Source organism: Camelus bactrianus, chromosome 8 (assembly GCF_048773025.1).
Source record: "Camelus bactrianus isolate YW-2024 breed Bactrian camel chromosome 8, ASM4877302v1, whole genome shotgun sequence".
NCBI classification, from domain to species: Eukaryota; Metazoa; Chordata; class Mammalia; order Artiodactyla; family Camelidae; genus Camelus; species Camelus bactrianus.
In genome coordinates, this window is record NC_133546.1 from 79,927,231 (window position 1) to 79,949,246 (window position 22,016).

General features: G+C 51.0%; 2 protein-coding genes across 24 annotated transcripts; one reads left to right on the forward strand and one right to left on the reverse strand.

Annotated features, from left to right (window-relative positions):
- Positions 1-571: 571 nt before the first annotated feature.
- Positions 572-14,352, reverse strand: LOC141578400 (uncharacterized). 11 transcript variants are annotated; one of them, XM_074368782.1, is made up of 11 exons: positions 14,273-14,352; positions 12,671-12,846; positions 12,468-12,550; positions 9,160-9,246; positions 8,652-8,812; positions 5,638-5,766; positions 5,161-5,294; positions 4,699-4,751; positions 2,755-2,919; positions 2,335-2,447; positions 572-928 (listed from the first exon to the last, which is right to left on the reverse strand). In XM_074368782.1, the coding sequence occupies exons 5-10, from the start codon at positions 8,749-8,751 to the stop codon at positions 2,444-2,446; spliced, it is 585 nt and encodes a 194-aa protein (XP_074224883.1). In that variant the 5' UTR covers positions 8,752-8,812; positions 9,160-9,246; positions 12,468-12,550; positions 12,671-12,846; positions 14,273-14,352; the 3' UTR covers positions 572-928; positions 2,335-2,443. The 11 variants fall into 11 exon arrangements, with proteins under 11 accessions (XP_074224883.1, XP_074224886.1, XP_074224884.1 ...); XM_074368785.1 differs by having other exon boundaries at positions 12,766-12,846; positions 14,273-14,341; XM_074368783.1 differs by having other exon boundaries at positions 12,761-12,846; positions 14,273-14,341.
- A 379-nt stretch (positions 14,353-14,731) lies between these two features.
- On the forward strand, positions 14,732-22,010 carry LOC141578403 (GDP-fucose protein O-fucosyltransferase 2-like). 13 transcript variants are annotated; one of them, XM_074368800.1, is made up of 5 exons: positions 14,732-14,857; positions 16,242-16,478; positions 18,614-18,780; positions 19,608-19,737; positions 20,646-22,010. In XM_074368800.1, the coding sequence occupies exons 1-3, from the start codon at positions 14,746-14,748 to the stop codon at positions 18,619-18,621; spliced, it is 357 nt and encodes a 118-aa protein (XP_074224901.1). In that variant the 5' UTR covers positions 14,732-14,745; the 3' UTR covers positions 18,622-18,780; positions 19,608-19,737; positions 20,646-22,010. The 13 variants fall into 13 exon arrangements, 12 of the variants coding, with proteins under 12 accessions (XP_074224901.1, XP_074224900.1, XP_074224902.1 ...); XM_074368799.1 differs by having other exon boundaries at positions 18,614-18,715; XM_074368801.1 differs by having other exon boundaries at positions 18,614-18,715; positions 19,680-19,737; positions 21,335-22,010.
- Positions 22,011-22,016: the final 6 nt, after the last annotated feature.

The following is a 22,016-nucleotide window of genomic DNA, read 5'->3' on the forward strand; positions in this document are numbered from 1 at the left end:
AGTAAAGGCTTGAGTAGAAGGCACAGACCTGAGGGATGCCCCAGCAAGAGACAGGAGGTAGGGCCTGGTTTATACTGCTCTGGGTGTATCCCAGCCTCATCCGAATACGAAATCAGAAATTTGCAAAACAGCAGAGCTGGGATGGATCATCTACTCCAGACTCCTCACCTTACAGTTTAAAGGGTGGCAGCCCTGGGAGGCAAAGCAACGTGCTAAAGGCAGAGCGTGGAAGTGGCAGCGCCAGATGAAAAGCACCATGGCAACCCCCGTTCAAGGCCGCTGACACTGAGGACGGGGCCAAGGTTTCCAACGAGGAGAATGAGACAGTGTAAATACTTTGTTCCCCCCAAAACCCCAAATGTTTACTAAGGCACAAAAACTCACCTTAACTAGCTCTCTTCTGAGGGGGCTCTCTTCTGTCTCCGTCTTTCTGTCTGTCTCCATTTCTCTCTCTCAGACACAAACACATACAATTTTGTGAAAGGGGACTTCCTGCCATACAAAGACAGACTTCACATCTTCAGAGAAATACTTGACAAAGCACATTTCCAATTCAAGTCTTTGTGTGAGGTCTGGGCAACTGGCTTATTTTCTAGAACAATAGGTGGTTCCAAAATCAGGAGATCATCTTCCCCAAAGGAAGAGTTCTGGTCCGTGTTGATGAAGCTGGGGGTGTCACATTTCATGAGCCCGTTCGGCTCCTCCTCTGGCCACCTGCTGCATCTGATGGCTTCCTGGAGCCGAACATCACTGTCAAGGGCTATGGTTGGGATACCAGCTTTGGCCTTGTCCAAGCGGTCCACTTCATTGACGTAGCAGTGAAAGAGGTACCTAGATTCGTCATTGTGCTGCCAGAGAACCCCTTGGGCACCAGCGGTCTTCCAAAGTCCGACACAAAGCTGTTCAGTCTGAATCTCTTCTCGGGAGACTCCGCATTGCAATAAAGAAAACCAAAATAAAAGATCGCTCACACTCTAGCTCGGTGACCTGAAGACTTATAGTTTTTGATATCTGCTGAGAGCAAATCCCTGCACAGAGCATGCTGACAAGCACTGGAAGTGAGAGACATCACTTTCGAACACATACAATTACACCCAAGGCAAAAGTCTCGTGAGGGCCCTTGGACCATCCTGAAAAGACATCGCTCCCTGAGAATCCTCAATACTGGTGCATCGCACACCAGTGTTTCTCAGTGGGACACTCAGATCATCTTCATCAGAATTAGTTAAAGTGCTTCTTAAAATGCAGAATTCTGGGGTGCACACCCTCAGAGTCTCCAGAAGTAGGGACCGGCAGTCTGTATTTTCATAGCCACCAAGATCACTAAACATGCTCAGGTTTAGCACCGCGGTCTACATCGGGTCACCTGAGCATCGACAATGCTGTCTCATGGGGTGGGGGGTGCCATATGTGTCAGTGTGCTGTCCTACCCACGTGTCTCCCCTGATTCTGAGAACTGACAGTGCAGTCCCATTGGGCAAGAAATACCACCATTTCACAATGCATACGCAGGGCGCCTGACTGACAGATACAATCAGTGCTAGGAAAGGGGACAAAACTCAGGTTCCTCATCGCTTGTTTCACTTACTGTGGGACAAATGATCAATTCAAGGGTAATAAATCAGTGTATGAGTGAATAACATGACTCTCGTTTGTCCCACGAGTGCCTGGAAGAGCGAGCCTGGGCACACTGAGAATCATAACAGCCCATCTACTTAATTGTCATCCTCCCCAGATTTATGTAAAGGTTACTTCCACCCAGGCAGTGACCCCTGAAGGGCAAGAATCATGTCTGAACACACTCTCAAATCCAGAACAGAACCTGACAACAATTAGGCTCTGGGGTCTGTGTTTAGCGAGTGTGGAATCTCAGTGATGCCAGCTCTTAGACCTTGCCTTCCCATCCCACCCCTCACGATATGGCCCTTATGACCAGCTCTCCCGGGGCTGGGGCCACGGAACCCATTTACAGGACTGGAAGAATCTGATCATGTAAACCATCCCCCAGATTATCATCAAGAGTCACCTGCATTTCAGGGATCAGTAATCCCAGAAGCTTTGCAGTTCAGGCAGGTGAGGGATTTTTATATCAGCTCTGTCTTCTACTGTGACTGCCTGGGTGACATCAGACAAGGAATTCTCAAAAGCCTGAGCTTTTCCTTTCAGGAATAATCTAAATAACAAATCTCGTTGACCACTCAACAAGTGTGATGTGAAGATCAATGATTGACACAGGAGTACAACATTCACTAGGTCATGGATTTAGAATCAGAGAAAAATCATTTGAGAAAGATTGACAGAATGTAGCTTTAATGCAAATTTAAGTATTCTTACCTTTCAGTAAATCATCTTCTTCCCCAACTTATCACTTCACCCAAGTTTAAAAGATGTTTGAGAACAGGGATGAGTGTGCCAGCAATCTGGGACCCAATAACCTAAAATGTCACCTAGGAAAAAGAGGGGAGTAACACATTTGTAAAAAGCATGGTGAGGATGGCGGGGCCATCCCCCAACTCCAGACTAAGAAGCTCTAAGCAATAGATTTCCTGCCTGCCTGGGGCATCAGCTGATGTGAAAACCCACCCAGAAACCTCACTGTCCAGCAGCTCCTCCGTAACACAGGCTACACTTTCTCAGAATTAAGAATTGGGGCCAGTAACCACTTTGCTGAAGAATAAAGACAAAGAAGAAGAAGAGAGTTCTGCCCCTCCCCAGGGGAGAGCCCAGACCTTGGGCTGCATGCACTGAGCCTACCTCCCAGGAGAAGGATAAACTGGAGAAGGGCGTCCTGCGAAACTGGGACAGCAAATGTTGAGATGGGAACAAATTGACCGGCTGGCCAGGGACAGCCCCCTCCGTCGCTGCCTTGGCGGCTGCCTCCGCCCCCTCAGCACATCCTGCCCACTTCCGGTGGTTAAGCTGTCAGGGAAACAGTGCTTTGCGACCTGGGGCAACAGAGGCTGCCCCCAGGCCAAGCTGCGGGGGAAATGGGATCTAAACCACCAGCTCCCAAGCGGCAAGCTCCATACCCCCGCCAACAACCCGCCGCCCCCGCAGCCTACAGCACCCCTGGGGCAATATGTCCTGGAGAAGGGTGACCCGGGAATGAGGGGCAGCAGAGGCCACCCCCACGTCAGGCCTCCAGAGAGATGGGAGCTTATCCTCCAGCCCGCCAGGGGCAGACCCCCCTCCTCTCCAACCCCTGATGTCACCGCGCCCACCTCCCAGGAGCAACCTGACCGGGTGTGGGGTTTCAGGCTAATCTTGGGCGGGAGAGGCCGTCCCCAGGCCAGGTCAGGGGAGAGGAGAAGAAGTGGCCCCATTAGGCGGGGCAGCCGGCCGTCGCAGCGGCCTCTGCCCCTCGACAGCATCGCGCCCGCCTCCCAGGAGCAAGCTGACCTGGAGACGGGCATCCGGCTTCTTGGGCAGCAGAGTACGCCCCCAGGTTTGGCCGTGGGGAAGAGGAGAGCAAATTGACAGGCTCCGCGCTGCAGGTCCTCTACCCCTGCCGTCGCCTGCCCCACACTTTAAAGGCACTTCCCAGGGCGCCCCTCCCCCAGCAGGCTAAATGGGACAGGTGTGTCTGGTGATCTGAGGCAGGAGAGGCCACTCCCACACCAGGCCATCGGGGAGACGGGAGCCAATCCACCAGCTCCCCAAGGCAGCCCCCTACCCCCACAGCAGCCACCGCTCCTGTCCCCTGACCTCACGGTGGCCGCCTCTAGGGAGCAGGCTGACCTGGAGATGGACGTCCGGCGAACTAGGGACAACAGGGACCGCCCCCAGGGCAAAAAATGGGGAGAAATGGGAGCAAATGGACCGGCTCCATGGGAAAACCTGCCACTGCTGCCACCACCCCCAACGTAACACGCCCGCCTCCTGGGGCCAGGCTGACTAGGATACACGTGTCTCTTAACCCAGGGCAAGAGACACCTCCCCCAGGACAAGCCGCGGGGAAGATGGGAGCAAATGTGCCCGCTCCCCCGCTGCAGGCCCCCGACCCCCGCCACCCGTGCACCCTGACTACCCTGCCTCCCGCCCCCAGCAGGCAAAGTGGGAAAGGGTTGTCCCGGGACCTGGCGCAGCAGAGGCCGCCTGCAGGCCACGCGGCACAGACATGGGAGCTAATCCTCAAGCTCCCCCGGGGCAGCCTCCCTATCCCCGCAGCCACCACCTTCCCAGCCCCCTGACTGCACCGCACCCATCTCCCAGGAGCAAGCTCACCTGGAGTCGGACCTCAGGCAAATCTCTGGCGGCAGAGGTCGCCCCCAGGCCAGGCCGCGGGGGAGAGAAGAAATGGAGCAGCTCCCTGGAACGGACCCCAACCCCCAGCCGCCGCCGCCGCCGCCGCCTCCCAGGACCAAGCTCACCTGGAGACCGGCGTCCCGCCTCTACAGCAGCAGAAGCCGCCCCTGGCTCCGCCGCGGGGGAGAGCGGAGCGAATTGACCGGCTTCCGTGCGGCAGCCCCCCTATCCCCGTGGGCCCTGCACCTTAACCACACCGCCTCCACTCCCCACTCAGCTTGCTGAGTGGGACAGGTGTGTGCAGCGACCTGGGGCAGCAGAGGCCGCTCCCAGGCCCGGCAGCCGGGAGAAGGCAGCTATTCCAACAGTTCGCCAGGGGCAGCCACGCTCCGCCCCCTTGCCGCTGCCACCGCCCTCTGACCTAACCGCCCCACCACCCAGGAGCAAGCTTACCTGGAGTCCAACATCTGGCGAATCTCCGGCGGCCAACGCCCCCCCAGGCCAGGCTGCAGGGAAGAGAAGAAATCGACCGGCTTGCCCGGGCAGCCTCCCACCCACCGCCGCCGCCGCCGCCGCCGCCGCCGCCCCCTCCGCCACCCCAGACCATTGCACTAATCTCCCGGGGTCAGGCTGACTGCGAGGATGTGCACTTGCCTTCTGACCCTGGCCACGTGCCTGAGCACCTTCCTGCACCCCTACACTCCCTGTACCTCTGCACCCCTGCCACTCTCTGCCCTTCCGCACTTCCTGCACCCCCGCATCCCCTGAACTGCCTGCACCCTCCACAGCCCCTGCACCCCTGCCACCACTTACACCTTTGCACTGCGTACACTCCTGCACCCCTGCTTGTCCCACACACCACCTCTTGGGCCTGTGGCAGAGTCTCTGCTGTTAGACCAATGCACAGGAACTCACATCTTTGCCAGTATATGATGCATCAGTGGACGTCTGGGGTTGGCTGCAGGAAGGTACATGTTCCCGGTCACTAGCCTGGGCCACTAGGGTGATCTCTGTGAGGTCACCCAGGACGGGCTCAGAGATGCTGTTCTCTGGGAAGAGAGGAGTTGAAACCGGTCTTGAGGGCAGAGCTGTGCTCACCAGGTCGTCCACGCTTCATGTTTTACACAGGGTTTCGGAGAAGTGAAATTGATCCGGCCAAGAAAGACCGGCCTGCTGTGCGCCCACCTCAGTCCTGGGCTCTGAGGCAGACCGACTGGCTCCCACCATCAGGACACAGTTTGGGCACCTGAATGGTCCCTTGGAGGCATCCTATCACTTCTCAGGAAGAAGTCTGGCTGCTTCCACCCTATGGCCCTCCCTCCCACTGTGCTGGCCTCAGGAAGGTTCCTTATTTGGGGAAGAAGGCAGCCCACCCCCTACCCCACCCCTCACCTTTCTCTAACCCAGGCTGGTGCTTTCTCTGCCCTTCAGAGTCTGGAAAGCCATTTCTCTTCAGGTATGTCCCTTCTGAGATGGACTTGCTTCCACTCAATTCTAGGCGAGGATGCACCATGGAATGCACTGGGTAAGAGAACCAAAATAAATAGTTTCTTCTGTGAGGTTTTCTGTTTATCTACTGGGGCTGGGCTGTGTGTAGTTTGCTACAGCTATTCGTGCGAGAGGCTAAAGCCACCCGTGTGTCCTTGTTTTCATCTCCCCGCTGTCTTTGGGTTTTCCCTAGACACTCCTGAGACATTTACTTCTTTTAATTTTATTCCTGTTATTACACAGGGGCCCTACTGACATGGAGGTAAGGTGTTGGGGGAGCGGGACAGAGCAGGGCATCTGTAGTCCTGTGATTAGTTCTCATTGAGCCTGTGCCCTGAGCTGTGACCTCCACAAGTGTGTCTCTTTCCCCCACCCCAATTTGGGTGACACAGAAGGTATTTCCCTTCCCCCAGGTAGGTTAGGCTCTGGTAAAATAATTTCTCATAAAAAAAAAAAAAAACACAACCCCGCACAATGGAAGAGAATGTTCTGGGTGTATTTCAATAGAGCTATTTTTTCCTTTCCTGGCAGGAACCATGAGGAGTTTTCCTATGATCTTCACTCTGAGAACAGGATACGGTCCTGGAGGTAAAATGCATGAAAAAGAGCAGGGGGCCCCTCTGACTGGCCCCCTGGAGTTGTCACACTCGGACTTCCCCACGCTGAGCCTCCAGCTGGCCTCAGGGACCTGTTAAATCTGCCTGCCCCCGGGGTTCTTACAAAAGCGGGTTCTGCCCTGGGAGCTGTGACTCTCCAAGCCTGCCCGGCTGCCTCTCTGTGTTGGGAGCAGCTTTCCCCCTCAGTTTTCTTGTGGATCTAAGAAGAGCAGTGGGTTTGCAGCTCCCTCAGCTCTGGTGTTGTTTTCAGGACAGAAGGAGCAACTTCTGAGCTCCACACGAGCTGGACCAGAGGCTGGAAGCCTCCCCTCCTCTGCCTCCATGCAGACAATCAGTGGCTGTGGTTCTGGCCGAGTTTCTGAAGATGTGGATTTAAACACACACATCCCAGCCCCCACAGGAGCACACAGTCCCATAAATCCCTACAACTTCCACTGGTAACTACGGAACTGATGAGGACACGGGTTTCGGGGCTGCAGAGGCCTGACTGCATGTCTTTCTCCGTGGCCTATTAATGTGGTTGTTATGGGCCTTGTCTGAAGTGGCTTGCTTACCGCACCTGGTACATGGGAAATATAAAATAAGTACTAGAACCTCCACTTTTTCTCCCTCTTGGGCCTTCCAACCTATAAAGTAATACGTGAACTCAGACGGCCTAGTCACCACAATGAGGTCCGACCAGCCCGGTTCTCCTGAGTGATGGACACTGACTTGCGCATTAACTTGGAACAGTAGGGGAACCGCCTTCCTCTAACTGGGCCTCTCCCCACACCAGGCACGCCCTCAGCTGAGAAGGGGCCAACTCCCCCATTGAGGTGTGTGCTGGTGGCTTCAGTGTGACCTGGCCCTGCCGGGACATGAACCTGCAGTGAGGTGGAGTGTCAGGAGGAGGGGGGGTCCCTGCTGGGGCAGCAGGGGGCCCGGTAGCACCCTGCGCAGCCTGGTGCCTGGGGCTCCCCAACATCTCCTACGGCCCCCGGGTCGGCTCTGGTCTGGGCCACTCCATGCACCCTCCCAGTATCTTTTCATTAAGTCCCTTTTTTGCTTTTATCAGCCAGAGGTGGCTTCTGTTGCTTGTTCAGTGAAACAGTGCATCAGGAAAGCAGACTATTTCTAAGATCAGTAAAATACGAACTTTGGTCAGCTCGCCGGGCAGACCGTGCAGCACAAATTCCCGCACAGGGCTGTGCAAATGCCTTACGTGAAGGGTCCTCATCATCTGTCTTCAGAGATACAGAAGCTCGTGGTTCAGGTAAAACCTCAGGGAGGGATTGAGGAATCCAAAGCTGGTTGGTTTCAAAGACTAACCGGTCAGACCAGACCCCTGAGCTGTGGTCAGAAGCCTGGCTCAATGTCACGCAGACTCAGCATCCTAAGTGTCCGGTGGGGCCGGTGCTGTTTCCTTTACAGGCTCTCGTTGGGGAGTCACTGTAGCCCCTTACACTCAGCAGGGAATCCAGCCCTCTTAGCCCCCACCCTGAGTGTTCCATGACACAAATCTCGGGAGTGTTTAATTTTCATCTTTGTTTAGGAGGATGAAGGTGGGGCAAGAGGAGAGATAAATTCACACTTAGTGACACCAAGTCACAGCCAGTACCTCCTCCTCGGAGAGCTATGTGCTCCCACAGTGGTGGCTGGGGGGCTGGGCAGAGCCCCTCCTCTGGTCACAGAGGGACTCACTCCTCTGACTGCAACTGATGGGTCGGACAACCAATCCAGAGGGGACAGAGCATCTTTCCCGGGAATTTGGAACTGATACACAGAAATTAATTTCACTCATCTGGGGATTGGGAGGAGGGTGGGAATCAAATGAAACCAGAGCAGGAGAGAAAGTTACAAGTGAATGAGAGAGAGACAGAGAGACTGAACTTGTGAGAGTAAATAGTGTGAAGGAAGGATTACAATCAGGGCACAGAGGAATTCCAGCTCCTGGCAGTCTAGTGTGTCCCAGCCCATCAACAAACCTGCGGGGTGGTTAACATCATTCCAGTTTTGCAGATTAGGAAACAGGCTGAAAGAGACGGGGGTTGGCTTTGGGTGCACAGTTAATTTAATTGCCACTGGACCCCTCACTTCCCACTGCCTGAAGGCACCATGATCCTCACAGGGACCCTGCAGTGCTGACAGCCTAGCACCCTGATCAAAGGGACCCTGCGGGAGTGGGAACCTCTCTGAGTTTGGAGAGTTCCCTGCACCGAGATTCCATGCATCAGCCGGCTCCCGCTCACCCCAGGTTAACGTCTCCCCAGCTGTGTAGTCCCCCGAACCGCTTCCCTCCCTGCCAGGCACCCCCGTTCTTACCACCGAGTGTACTGCAGGAATTCAGGCACAGGGATGCCCAAAGAAACACGAGCCCACCGGCTGTACAAACAGCAGACTCCCAGCCCCACCTGGGCTCCATGGGGATAGTAGGTGTCCTCACCTTTCATGTACCTAAGGCAATCTGTTTCTTCAGCTGGAGGCTATAGAGAAAAATAAAAGGTCCAAAACATTGTTCAGTGAGGAATTCCTCCAAGGACCTGACTTCAGAGTCTACAAACAGTTGTGCTGGCCGCTCTTACCCCCGGACTTTGGGTGAGGTGGATTATTGATCAGCACAATCGCCGGTGGCCCAGCTCCTGGGCTTGGCTGCCCAGAGGGGGCTGGGGGAATGGGTAAGGCCAGGGCACTCAGGAAGAGCACAGAGGACCTGACATCTCGCCTCCGCAGTTGTAAACCCTTCCCCAAATCTCAAGGCATCGGACAGAGTGCAGCCACCACAATTATGAGATGTTCCCATCTCTTCACTCACTCCTGTTGGTTCACTTACGTGCTGAGCATCCACTGGGTCACAGGACATGACACACAGGATGGCCGATGGGACAGGCTTGGTACTTCCCCCTGGATCCTGTTCAATCTGATGGAAGAATGATCACTCATAAACGGTTTCTCAAAAGGATACATAGACAGGAGACAAACTGCAGAGTGAATCAAATTTTAAAATATAAATGAAGATCCCCCAGTCTCCCCGCCTAAGGTTAACAGCATAAAGAAAATAGATCTTGCCTTTGATCACCAAGGAAGTGGTCACCCTCTCTCAGGAAGAAAGGAGAGTTAAACTTTGAGCAGGACACAGAAGTGCTCCATCGAATTGGACCAGGACCTCTGCATTCATTCAGCAAATCTGTATAAGCTCCTACTACTTATGGGAATCTAGTAACTATACCCATTCCCAAGGCTCTTGGGCTTTATTAGTCAACAAAATAGACACGACTCCCCATCACTGGGGGCTCAGAGTTTTAGCAGAGAAAACAGGCAACATGATGGGGGTAGCAAGAGCTTGGGGAAAAATAGGAGTGATATGAGCAAACTCAGGTGATGGCGGTGGGGTGGGAGGCAGGCAGGAGGGAATAAGGCAATCCTGGCAGATCTCAAGGAGTAATGAACTTGAAGCAGAATAGATCCGGAGGAAGAAGGAAGAGCCGGAGCCAGAGGCCCCCAGAGTGATGGGGAGAGTGTGGGCGGAGAGCAGAGCAGGCCGTGTCCTCGAAGACTTTGGGACGACTTTGGCTCCTAATGGAATGGTGACCCTTTTAGTGAGTTTTGATGGGATGGGTGATGTCCAATTTATGCTTTTGTTTTGGGTTTTCTTGGGAGGAGGTTAATTTATTTATTTTAGTGAAGGTGCTGTAGTTTGAACCCAGGATCTCATGCATGCTAAGCATGCACTGTATCACTGAGCTACACCCACCCCCTCAATGTATGCTTTTATAGGCTCCCTCTGACTCTGTGTGGATGAGATTGTAGAAAAGCAAAGATGGAAGAAGTAGGCTAATTGGTGTCCAACAAGGGGTTGAAGGTGGCTCCTAGGAGGGTGGGGAACAGGGAGTACGTGGTTAATGAATTCAGAGTAGCCAGAATTTTCTAACAAGCTGGATTTGCTGTCTGTGTGTGTGTAAGAGAAAGAGAGAGGGAGAACATGGTTCCAACATCTGTACCTGGAAAATGGGATGGATGTCCTCTCCATCCACAGGGGATGGGACAAGATGGGGCTGAGCAGGTGGAAAGGGGCTGGAATCAGCTCAGTTCTTCAATGTCATGATTAAGGAGTCTATTAGATATTGCCACAGAAATGCCTAATAGGTAGAGGAGTCTGGGGTTTTTTTTCTTTCTTTTTAACATTAAAAAATATAATTTAAATGTATTAATTTTATTATGTGAGTGGATTTGGAATTTCATTTCATGCCAAGGTATATGTTATAATAGCCAAATGGAAAATATATCAGAAAAGGGGAGAAATGAGGGCTTTCACATAAACTGACTGTCCATAACGTAGGTAAAATTTCAATGAAACAGTCTTCAGTGCAAAAACCTCATCTTGGTGTTACATAAAATTAAATGAAAAAGGACTATGTTGATGTATCATTATTTCATGTTACATAGTAGCCCCAAACAAACACACTGTTTAACTATGAGGCTTGTAGAAATACTATTCACTTTATTGACATAAATACAGAAATGCAGAAAGGTTCTAAGGTAGAATAAGCATCTTAGTGGAAATAATAGAGATCTGAGCATTTCACATGATATGTATGGACTGATTCAAAATTTGGAAAAGTAATTTACACAGTAGAACATATGTATGAATGTGAAAGCAAGATGAATGAAAGAAAAAGAATATGAGTATCAGGGAGAGAGTTCCAAATGGAAAAGCTCAATCAGGGAGTTTTGGACAAATCGAGAAATTGATGGCATGTCAATTTCCAAGTCTGGTTGCTTCCACCAAAAGTATAGCAGTGAGATAGAGGAGAGACCCAGGACCCAACTCCGAGGCACATTCGCAGTAAATATTTGGAAAAAAGAGGAGACGTTGGCAAAAGACCAGCCAGTGGATCGAAAGCAGAGCGATGGGCTGGAGGCCAAGTGAAGCAGGAACACGGGGGAGGAGAAATGGAAGAGCTGGGTCAAATGCTGCCAAAGGGCCACGCATGATGAAGACTAAAAACTGACCACTATATTTAGCAACGTGGGGTCACTGATGGCCTTGACAGAGCAGTTTCCATAGAGCGAGGGATCAGGGGAAAAGCCAGAGTGGGTGCAAAAGGGAATGGCTCAAGAGAATATGCAGACAGTGAGTTTAAACGACTCATTAAAGATTTGCTGCAAAGACATGGGGTGGCAATTGGTGGGGGCCAATTAGAGTCAAGGAGTGCTGTTTGTTTCTTTTAAGAGGATGGACTTTTATATACTGATAGGAGCCAACTAGCAGGAGAACAAAATAGATGAGGTAGTGACAGAGAGGATGGATGTGGGAGTGACAGCCCGGAGAAGATTGTATGGATGGGCCCCCTGGTGACTTTTGGATGATCTGGCTTTCGATGTCACCTGTAATAAGAGGTGGGGCAGCGAGAGTGAGGTCACAGACATCAGAAGGCGAGCGGATGTGCTGGGAGTTGCTGGTGAAAGTTCTCTTCTGTTGGCTTCAGTTTGCTTGGTTAAAGTAGAAAAGTAAACTTACCAGCTGAGGGACGAGAAGGAAGAGTTACTGGAGTCATGAGCAGAAGATACAAAAGAGCCTTCAGGGACAATGGGACAGTGAAAAGAGCAGAGGGAGATGGGGGGAGTGTGCTCCCAGAAAGTTACGTTTTATCTTTGAGGTCCCCAAGTGTTGGATGTGTGATTGCCTTTCCTGCTGTCTACGAAATAAAAATTGAGTATGGTTCAGGGAAAATGCTATTTCATTCTAAGAGGCTGCCTGTTTCTCAGGAACGGTCATCTTAAACTGCAAACACTACAAAAATGTTGAAAAGAAGAACTTGTGTACCCAATGACCCACTATTTTCTATAAATTTGGTTGCTATTTAGTTCCCCTATCAATACCACAGAACCGATACTGCCTAGGATGGAGATACATCGATGCTTAAATGGAAATGAAATCTGTATCTTTTTCCTAAACTCCATGGCTTCCTTAACATCCCATTCCCCTTGGAATTTAGGGGTGTCCGGTATAAGAAATAAGAAACAGTTTGAGAAAATCCCGGCTCAGAATTACACAGCACAACCTCAGCTCAGAAGTATACAGCCATAAAAATGTTTAGAAGCAAAACTCCATAACTACTCTTAAAGAATTTTGCAAACCTGGGCCTGCCCAGATGTTTCCAAACTGGAAAGGTACTCCAATCAGTTGACCGGTACGGGAACCAGAGGCTGGTCAGCCTTTTCTGTAAAAGCCAGAGAGTAAATATTTTCAGTTTTGCAGATCATTTTGTTGTAACCATGCAGGTCTGCAATAAGAAAGAGAAGAGCACTGGGAGACACGAAACAAATGGGCATGCCCACACCCTCCCTTCCACTCAGGGCAGCTTCTCTGTGGTGGGGAGCTTTGCCACAATGACTTGTTTCTTTGTTTCCATTGGTTTCTTTGTTTCCACCTTACTGCTCAAACTCAGAACTTCAAGTGAGCCTGGTCCTTCAGCATCCATGCAGAAAGAAGGCTGAGCGGGGGTGGGGATCCCACCTGACAGAGAAGAGAGATGGCTTGTCACCATGACATGAGACAATCACACCTTCCGGGGTGAAAGGGAACAAAGATAAGGGAGGGGCACAGCAGTGGGACCCCTGGGTCACCTGCCAGGCTTGCTCTCCCTCCACGGCCACCCTGGGGGCCTGGGTGGTGTTGGAACTCAGCTACAGTGATTAGGCTGAGGGGACTCAGGATAAAGGACCCTCCGTCTCCACACCGGGTTCCAAACGCAGCCTCTCTAAGTCTACCCTCTGAATTTCTGGAACTCAGCTGGAAGAATACATGATCAGGCCAGACCCAGAGCCCAAGCCAAACACGACAAGGGTCACGTGGGGTTGTAACCCGGTGCTCAGCGGTCGGGGTCTCCTTGCAAATCTGCAGAAATCCCTGTTCTGCCTCATTCCTGGGAGAAACCCCACATCTCTTCCTGCTCTGTCTGTTCTTCTTTTGAGGCTATTGTCCTGGAGGGATGCAGTGTCCTTGAACCTGGCCCTCCAAACGTACATAAGCAGCCTGTTCAATAAAACAAATTATGCACTTTTTCACATTTGCCAGTTTTTTGATTCCAGAAAGGCCGCGGGACTCTTTCTCACTGTCTCCTGTGCCCCCACCACTTGGTGGCCCTCTCCTCATGGAAACACGATTTCCCACAACTGCACCCTGCCTCCCAGCTTGTCAGAGGGGAGTGACCCACAAAGACACAGGTGTTTGTGAGGATCCTGTCCCCCAGCAGAAAGCCTACTCCTGGAGCCACGGACAGGGATCTGGCCTCCTGAGCCGCTCAGCTCAAATTGAAAGCCTAAACTGGGGACCCCGAACATTGCTGACTGACTTTCTGAGTCACCTGGGCTGGAAGGGCCTGATTTTTCTTTCCAAGAATGGATGTAGCGCAGCCTCCATTTTCAGGGCTGACATTCATGACGTATCTAGTTCCCCCAAATGCACCCCAGGAAGGAAAGGCCCTTCCATCCCACTGGTTAGAAACCCAGCCCAGGGGAGTTCCGAAGCACTGCATTGCTGTCAGGTCCAGCATCCCTGCAGAGTGGCCCATGCCCCTGAGTGAGCCCCTTCCCTGGGCCTTCCCTGCCTCGACATGACCACACCCCAGGTGGTGCTGGGGAAGGCAGGGAGTGCAGTGAGGGCAGGGGGGAAGCAGAGCCCCTTGCTCTGGAGTGAGGAGACCACAGAGAAAGGCACACACCACCCCGACCCTATACCCCAAACTCCTAGCCCCGCCAACACAGGGGCCGCTCTGCGCCCTCTCACCGTGGCTCTCCTGTGAGACTGCACCCAACCCGACATCTGGCACCCAAGCCCTACCTCCCCTCTTATGACAGATCCCGTCTTCTTGGAAACTGCCTAGCAGCGCGTATTCAAGGCCGGCAGCGGGCCTGGCGGATCTGCACTTCAGGTGCCCTACCTGGCCAGCCGTGCGTGCCTGGGCTCAGTCCTCTATCTTGCCCACCGATAGCCTGGGTCCACGTCCGGTGCAAGCGGAGGCCACGGAGCCCAGGCTGATCCCCACACACGGACAGGTGAGGGTGCCCCCGCCCCGCTGCCCCGCTGCCCCGCTGCCCCGCCCACTGGTGGCAGCAACGCCCCAGCCTCCGGCCGGCGCCACCTGCAGGTCAGGACTTCCACGCGGCCCTGCCCTCCCCGGCCCCGCCCAGCTGTCCCATAAGCCTCCCCCCACCCCCGTCCTGGCTGCGCCCTGGCTCCCATTGGCTCCGCAAGTTCTGCCCTCGCACAACTAGACTCGGGAGGACGCACGACGCAAGCGCTAGGGGAGGGCCCCGCGGAGTTGCCATGGTTACAGGCGCCACGCTCTGCGCGGGCCGACGTGCGCTTCTGGGGCGGGTAGCGGGCTCCGAAAGTGTGCAGCTGCCCGGGACCATGGCGGTGCTTGCTGCTGGGGATGGCGGCTTGCTCGGCCGGGCGACTAGTTCTGGCCTGGTCAGTCGGCGGCCGACATCCTGTCTGGGGCGGCGTCCCACAGACGGTAAACGTACGTCCGCGCCGTCGGCGGGGCCGGCGGACATGAACCGGGGTGGGATCGGGGTTGGGGCGGTGGCCGGGGAGGGCTGTGGTGCCGGGGAGCGTGTTGGAGCGGGGCGGGGCAGGGCTTGGGCACAGCCTCAAGCTTTCCTCCCCCTCAGGCCCTGGGGCTGGGGCCGCGAGTCTGGGTCGCCCTTGGTGGCCGCGGCCTCCCAGAACCCCCCGGGAAGGGCAGGCGGAGGACCCATCTTAGATGAAGCGGGGCCTTACCCGGGTTTTGAAGAGCCCCAGAATCAGATGTTGGAATGGGGTGGCTTATCAGCCTTGTTTATCTGCAGGGAAATTTCAGTTCCATCCAGATGTTGGTTCCTTCAGTCAACCTCAGGAAAAAGACACAAGGGTCAGTGCCGATAAGCAGTTATCTAGGGCTTGACTCAAAATAAACTATGCGGGGTGTAGGGATGGTAGATGGGACCCTCCCTCTTGAAGTTAGCAGTCTTCTGGGATTAGAGGCCCCAGTTGAGGATTACATCCTCATCTGCAGTAATGGAGCTTGTGAGAACACACAGAGAAGGGAGGGGTGTGGTGGCGGTAACTCATTACAGAATCCAGGACCCTTGCCTGGCTCTTGTGTAGAAGAGTCTCGCCTTGGATAGGGCAACAGTTATCAAAGTGTATCCAAGGCCCCTGAGGTGCAAGACCATTTTCATAGAAACGCCGGGATGTCACCTGCCTTTTGCACACTCTTGCTCTCCCGAGTTCCTGCGGGGTTTTCCAGGGAAAACCTGGCCTGCGATATCACAAAACAGGGAATGCAGAGGCAGATAGGAGAATTCAGCTCTCACCAGTCCAAAAGAGATTTGCAGAAATTAAAATCACTGCTATTCTTTTCACTAATGATTTTTCTTTTGAAAAATAGAATTATATTTTGTTTAAGAGTATTAATGGTAACATACAGTAGATTGTTAATATTTTTAAGTGAATTCATACACTTTTTCTAACTTCTTATTTAACTTCTAACACAGGAAATAGTGATAGATTAAACTCACATAAATAGCAGCCTTTTGGAGTTCTCAGTAATTGTTAAGAGTGTATAGGGTTCTGTAGAACAAGAAGTTTGAGAGCCCCTGGAGAACGGGTGCTCAGATGCTAGTCGGGTGCTTAGTGGTGTTAGACGGATGCCAAGATGTCTTCCGCAACTGCTCCCGGACTTGAAGTAATTGGCCACATGGAGATGGGTGGGCAGTGCCTCCACTTTACAAACCAGAAGCTGCTGAATGTGTCTGGAGTCTAGGCCATGGGCTGTGCAGGGATTCCCGTTGTATCTGTTCTATCTAAGCCGGGATTCTTGTGCAGAGGCCTGGCCCTGAAGACCCGCTCTCCTTTGCTCCCAGCCAGGTACCTTCTGTGTGACTTCAACCCTCCAGAGGGCTTCAACCTCCGTAGGAACGTCTGCATCCACATTGCCTTCCTCCTGAAGACCCTGCTGAAGATGGAGGAGACGGTACTGGTGCTATTCCCTTGGGGCCACCTCTACCACTGGCAGAGCCCCGATCCCTGGTCCGACTCCTTTGACCTCCCAAGTCTCAACAGAAACATCCCTGACATTGAGTACGAGCAGTTCATTGCAGGTGAGGTGGTGGTCATTTAACTGGGGCCAGGTGGTCTTTGTTCTGGTTCCGATCTGAACATCGGGCCATCTTACTTTGGGCTTGTCGGTCTGCTTAGGGGCCCTGCTCATGTTTCCTACACTGCAGGTGAATTTGGTTTTTCCATAGTTTTTTCGGGAAGTCAATTTGAAGTGTATGAGCTCTATGTCCCCTCCCCTCTGAAAACCCTGGCCTCCTGGTGAGATGCAGCGGTGACAAGGAGGCCACTGCCACAGAGGCCCTTGTCCCAGAAAGAGTCGCTCGCTGTGCAGTCAGGGCTGTTCTTACCTGTAGGAAAACACGATGTGTGTGTAGCATGGGCCACGTGCTGGAGAAGATATGTAACTGCCTATCCAGTATAATTTGGCCCTGCTCAAGCTACCCATTTTAAATTTTGTAAGAGGGAAGAGTTCAAGATTTTCTTTGAATAAAGGTATTTAGAGCTTATCAATTTTTTTTAAATTGAAATGTGTTTGATTTACAATGTTTTGCTAGTTTCAGTTATACAGCTGTTTTGTTAGTTTCAGGTATGCAGCATAGTGATTCAGTTGTACATATACATAGTCTATTCTTTTTCAGGTTCTTTTCCATTATAGGTTGCAAGATACTGAATATTCTTCCCTGTGTTCTACAGTGAATCCTTGTCGTTTGTCTGTTTTACATATAGTAATTTGTATCTGTTAATCCCGAACTCCTAAGTTTGTTTTATAAGTCTGTGAGTCTGTTTTTTGTTTTATAGATAAGTCCATTTGTATCATTTTTTTAAAAATTCCACATATAAATGATATCATATGATACTTGTCTTTGTCTAACTTATTTCACTTAGTGAGATAATCTCCAGTTCCATCCATGTTGCTGTAAATGGCCTTATTTCCTTCTTTGTTATGACTGAGTAATATTCTGTTATATCTAAATACCGCATCTTTATCCAGTCATCTGTCAGTGAATGTTTAGGTTGCTTCTATGTCTTGGCCATTGTAAACAGTGCTCCTGTGAAAATTGGGGTGCAGGTATCTTTTGGAATGAAGGTTCCCTCTGGATATATGCCCAGGAGTGGGATTGCTGGATTAGGTGATAAGCCTTTTTTTTTTTTTTTTTTTTTTGTCTTTTGAGGAATCTCCATACTGTTTTCCACAGTGGCTGCAACAAACTACATTCCCACCAACAATGTAGGAGGGTTTCCTTTTCTCCACAGCCTCTCCGGCATTTATGGTCTGTGGACTTTTGAATGATGGCCATTCTGACTGGTGTGAGATGATAACATTGTAGTTTTGAGTTGCATTTCTCTGATAATTGAACGATATTAAGCATTTTTTATATGCCTATTGGCCATCTGTGTGTCTTCATTGGAGAATTGCTTGTTTAGTTGTTCTGCCCATTTTTGGATTTGGTTGTTTATTTTTTTCTTATTAAGTTGTATGGACTATTTATATAGTCTAGAAATTAAGCCATGGTCAGTCTCATCTTTTGCAAATATTTTCTCCCATTCCATAGGTTGTCTTTTAGTTTTACTTATGGTTTCTATTGCTGTGCAAAAGTTTATAAGTTTAATTAGGTCTCATTTATTTATTTTGGCTTTTATTTCTGTTGCTTGGGTTGCTTAGATTGCCCTACGAAAACATTGCTGAGATGTATGTCAAATAATGTTTTGCCTATGTTTCCTTGTGAGAAGTTTATAGTGTCGTGTGTAATATTTAAGTCTTTAAGCCATTTTGAGTTTGTTTCTTTTTGGTTTTTTTGCGACTCTATTGTATGCTTTTGATTTGTGGTTACCTTATTCTTCAAATATATCAGCCCATTACTATATCTATTTCCTTTAGACTGATAATCACGTAGGCTCCAACACATCCTAAGAATAACGAAGAAAAAAAAGAAAGAAAAAAATCTACATTTTCTTGCTCCCCTCTCCCATTCCCAACTTTTTTTATTTTGTTGTCCTTTTTCATTTTTACATCTTTATGTTTATTTTCTTGCAACTCGTTATTGCATTTCCAACTATGGTTTTCCTGTTTCTATAGCATCCTGCTTCCTTTCTGTTTAGAATAGAACCTTTTAATGTCTCTGTTAGGTTCAATATTGCTGAGTTATCTCACCTCCCCCTCCCCCCTTCCCCCCAGGCCTCTGAATCCTCAGTCCAGGGAAGCTAAACCATTCTAGCCTTCATCGGTTCTGGGAAAGCAATCTTCAGAGTGGGAAAAGACATTGAAAAATAATATTCTGTGAGTTGCATTCTACCCTTGCCCAGAGATGAGAAACATCTGAAGCTGGAGGAAAACAGTTGGAGGTGGGGAACACAAAGTCTTTTCTCCTTTTGCTACTGAAGAAATGATTGCTTTTGTAATTAGTGATGATGCCCTTTAAATTGGTGAGATCGAGATTCCACAGCTTCAGCGCCTGTGAATAACCAGCTGGGAGAAAGCTCTCTAGGGCCCCTGCAGTGGGAAAGGCAGCCCCTCTGAGCACCTGTTGTTCTGTATTCTTCCTGCCTCCACACGGGTTCCCTAGGCACCGTGCAGGACGATGCAGTTACCCAAGGTGGAGGACGGGGAGACCCCTGCTGTGTGGCGAGCCACAGAAGCCCACACTTGAAGGACAAAATGTAGAGTAGTGGGGCGGTCATAGGAACAGGGGATGGTTGAGACCCAGGATGGTGTCCTGGAGTCCAGCAGCCAAGGCTGGTGGGGCAGATGGGGCCCTGGGGCATGGGCAGTCCTTGAGGGATCTGAAGCAAAGATAGGAACCAAGAGACTGGATTCGTGTGGGGGTATGGCACCCCTTGGAGGCTGCGGGGCAGCTCAGTGGGCCCAGGGGGAGCGGGCACTTCCCCAAAGCTGGGTTGACAGGTCACAACCAACTCACTGGGGACCGAGAGGCACTGAGTCATTTTTAACTTTTTGTCCCTCTTCCTGGAAAAGAAACTGCTGCCTGTTAAATAGCCTGTGTCGTTAGTGAGAATTAAAGACATGAAGCAAGATTGCCTCAAAAGTCATCCATTGTTTAGTTGTTAATAAGGGTCAAATGAAAACTTGAATAGATGAAATGAAGCATTCATCAGAGGACTTGAAACTCCTTTAAAATAAAAATTCTTGCTGCCTTTGTTCTTCATTTCAGGGTTCACTTGGTGATAATAATCATAACCAAAGCAACAGCAAACCCTTACAGAACTCTGTCCTGCTGTTCCAGGAACGCTGTGTTCATGACAACCCAATGAGTTGGCACCACTATGAGTTCCACTTTAAAGGTAAGGACATTCATTAATCACACGGCTAATAAATGGCAGAGCTGGGACTTGAACCCGAGCTCTCTGGCCCCAGAGACCCCTCTCAGCCCCTTCACTGCAGCTCATCACTTGGCATGCCCGACACAGGCCAGCATTTACGAGCAGCGTGACCTTGGCCAAGGCTGCTTCACTGATTGGTCTCTGATTCCTCATCTGTAGAATGGGGGTGTGGGCAGTGAACTCTGTGAGCTCAGTGGTCACTTCCTCCAGCTCTGCAATTCTACTGCTTTGAGTTAGTATAGTAAGTATCCGAGCCCCTACATGGCCCACACATGGGCTGGCGCTTTGCTAGGCCCTGGGTTACGGAGCAAAGTAAGATCCGCCTGCTCCTCCGAGGAGCCTGTGTCCCTCCACGGCAAACAGCTGCGAGGCCCAGGCTCCCTCGCTGGCGGTCGGGGGCTGGGCAGGAAAGTCTGATAAGAGAAGATGGAGGCAGAGCCCCTCCGGGAACAGTGGTGGCCACACAGCTCTCAGGAGCGAGAGCCTCTGTCCAGGCTGCTGAGAGGGGGATCCTCATGAGGCCAGTAGTCCCCCCAACCTAAGCCCTCAGGACAAAGATCCAGCCATCCCTGCACTGTCACCATAGAGCCAGTCCATCCTCATCACTGTGCCTCTGTGCTCCTTTGTCCTGGGGCCTCTCTTCCCCCTACACCCAGAAGACTCTTCTCCCTCTCTTCTCTGAGTGCCCCCTCACTTCACCCGTGGTCCCTGCTTCCTGGGCCACCATCACTGGAGTTGACGCTTTGCACCTTCACAACCCCCGTTTGATCAGGTGCCTGGGTTGGCCTCCTTGTGCTCACTTTCCACCTTCAGATGATTGCTCCTCCCCTCGTGGGAGCACATGGAAAACCCAGATCCTTTCCTAGCAGTGCCTGCCACCCTGGCCTCCCTGCTCATCTGCCTCAGTCAGGAGCACCTGGACCACCAGCTCTGTATTGCCTCGCCTCCTACCATCAAGACGTCAAAGTTCATTCTCCTTCCACCACCCAGTATGGTCATTGTAGGGTCTTCTTCTCTGTCAGCCTGAGCCAGCCACCCCCCATTCACCCTACCCCCGGGCTCATACCCGGGCGTGTCTCCACCCCAGGTCCAGCCTCTCTCCTTTAAGTGCCCACCTCTAGCCGTCCAGCTTCTTCTCCACCAGCCTCCCTGGCCCTCCTTCACCCTCACTGGGGCATCATGTGCTGACTCCTCTGCTTTCCTGCCTGTCCACGTTCCTCTTACTTCCACTTCCCCACCTTCCAGCTCTGCATCCACAGTCAGCACTCTCTTTATGACAGACAAAACCCCCTTGAGCCTTGACCTTTTCAGTTCCTCACCAGGCCGACTTCCATCTCGGTTCACCCAGCTCTACTTGTTCTGAGCCTGCAGGCAGCAGGCTCTCCCAGCACAGATTTCCAAGACTACAAATCAATGCCCACCATGTTGCCGCTGCCAGGCAATCCTCCAGGATTTCTCTAGTGAGCACATTTCCCCACTTATCACTCAGTGGTGTCAACATTCTCTGCTCTCTGCACACCTCTAACCTTCCCTCTGTCTCTTCCCTGACTCCCAGCAGATGGCCTTGCCTCCTGCTTCAGAGAGAATGACATGTCACTGGAAAGGAACTCGCTCACCTGCAGCAAACCTGCTCACCTCACCTTTTATCTGTCCCTCTCCCACCTGGACTCTAGCTGTAGTTGTTCTTAATTCAGTGAGTTTAGTTGACATATATATACACAGTTAAAAGCATAGCACACTATCGGCTACCTTCTAGGGGTTACTTTTTCAATTTAACATGGAGTGTGCGATTCATCCACTTCATTGCATGTACCTGCAGTTCATTTGTTTTAACTGATCTTAAATGTTGTGTGTGTGAAAGTAACACAAGGCAAGGGTAAGCCAGGATTCAGGATGCTGGTTACTTCCTGTGAGAAAAGGCCAAGAGCAGGATAGGGAAAGAGGACACAGTATGTCACTGTCAATATTCCTGTTATGATGCTGGGTGATAGGTTCATAACTGTGTCTTATAATATTAATTTTAATACATAAATACCTCTGACAGGCACCTAAGATGAGAATGTGTCATGAACCAAGACATACAATGGGTAATATTACATCATTATTGTTATGTAATCTTGTTATATTATATATTAATCATAATCTTACATTATTTGTTATGGGTTATATATTATATAGATGCATGAATTATATATTATGTGTATAAACACCTACATATGTATTATATACTATCTGCTAAT

Excerpts from the sequence above, each read along its gene's own strand:
- LOC141578400 (XM_074368779.1), bottom strand. The coding sequence starts at position 11,756 with ATGTCTGTGACCTCACTCTCGCTGCCCCACCTCTTATTACAG. Across the intron at positions 5,767-8,772 it reads TTGCCTTAGGTACATGAAAG|TGCATTCCATGGTGCATCCT; the intron begins GTGAGGACACCT and ends TCTCTTACCCAG. Across the intron at positions 2,920-4,698 it reads CGCCAGATGTTGGACTCCAG|CTTAACCACCGGAAGTGGGC; the intron begins GTAAGCTTGCTC and ends TTTCCCTGACAG.
- LOC141578403 (XM_074368791.1), top strand. The coding sequence starts at position 14,746 with ATGGCGGTGCTTGCTGCTGGGGATGGCGGCTTGCTCGGCCGGGCGACT. Across the intron at positions 14,858-16,241 it reads GCGTCCCACAGACGGTAAAC|CCAGGTACCTTCTGTGTGAC; the intron begins GTACGTCCGCGC and ends CTTTGCTCCCAG.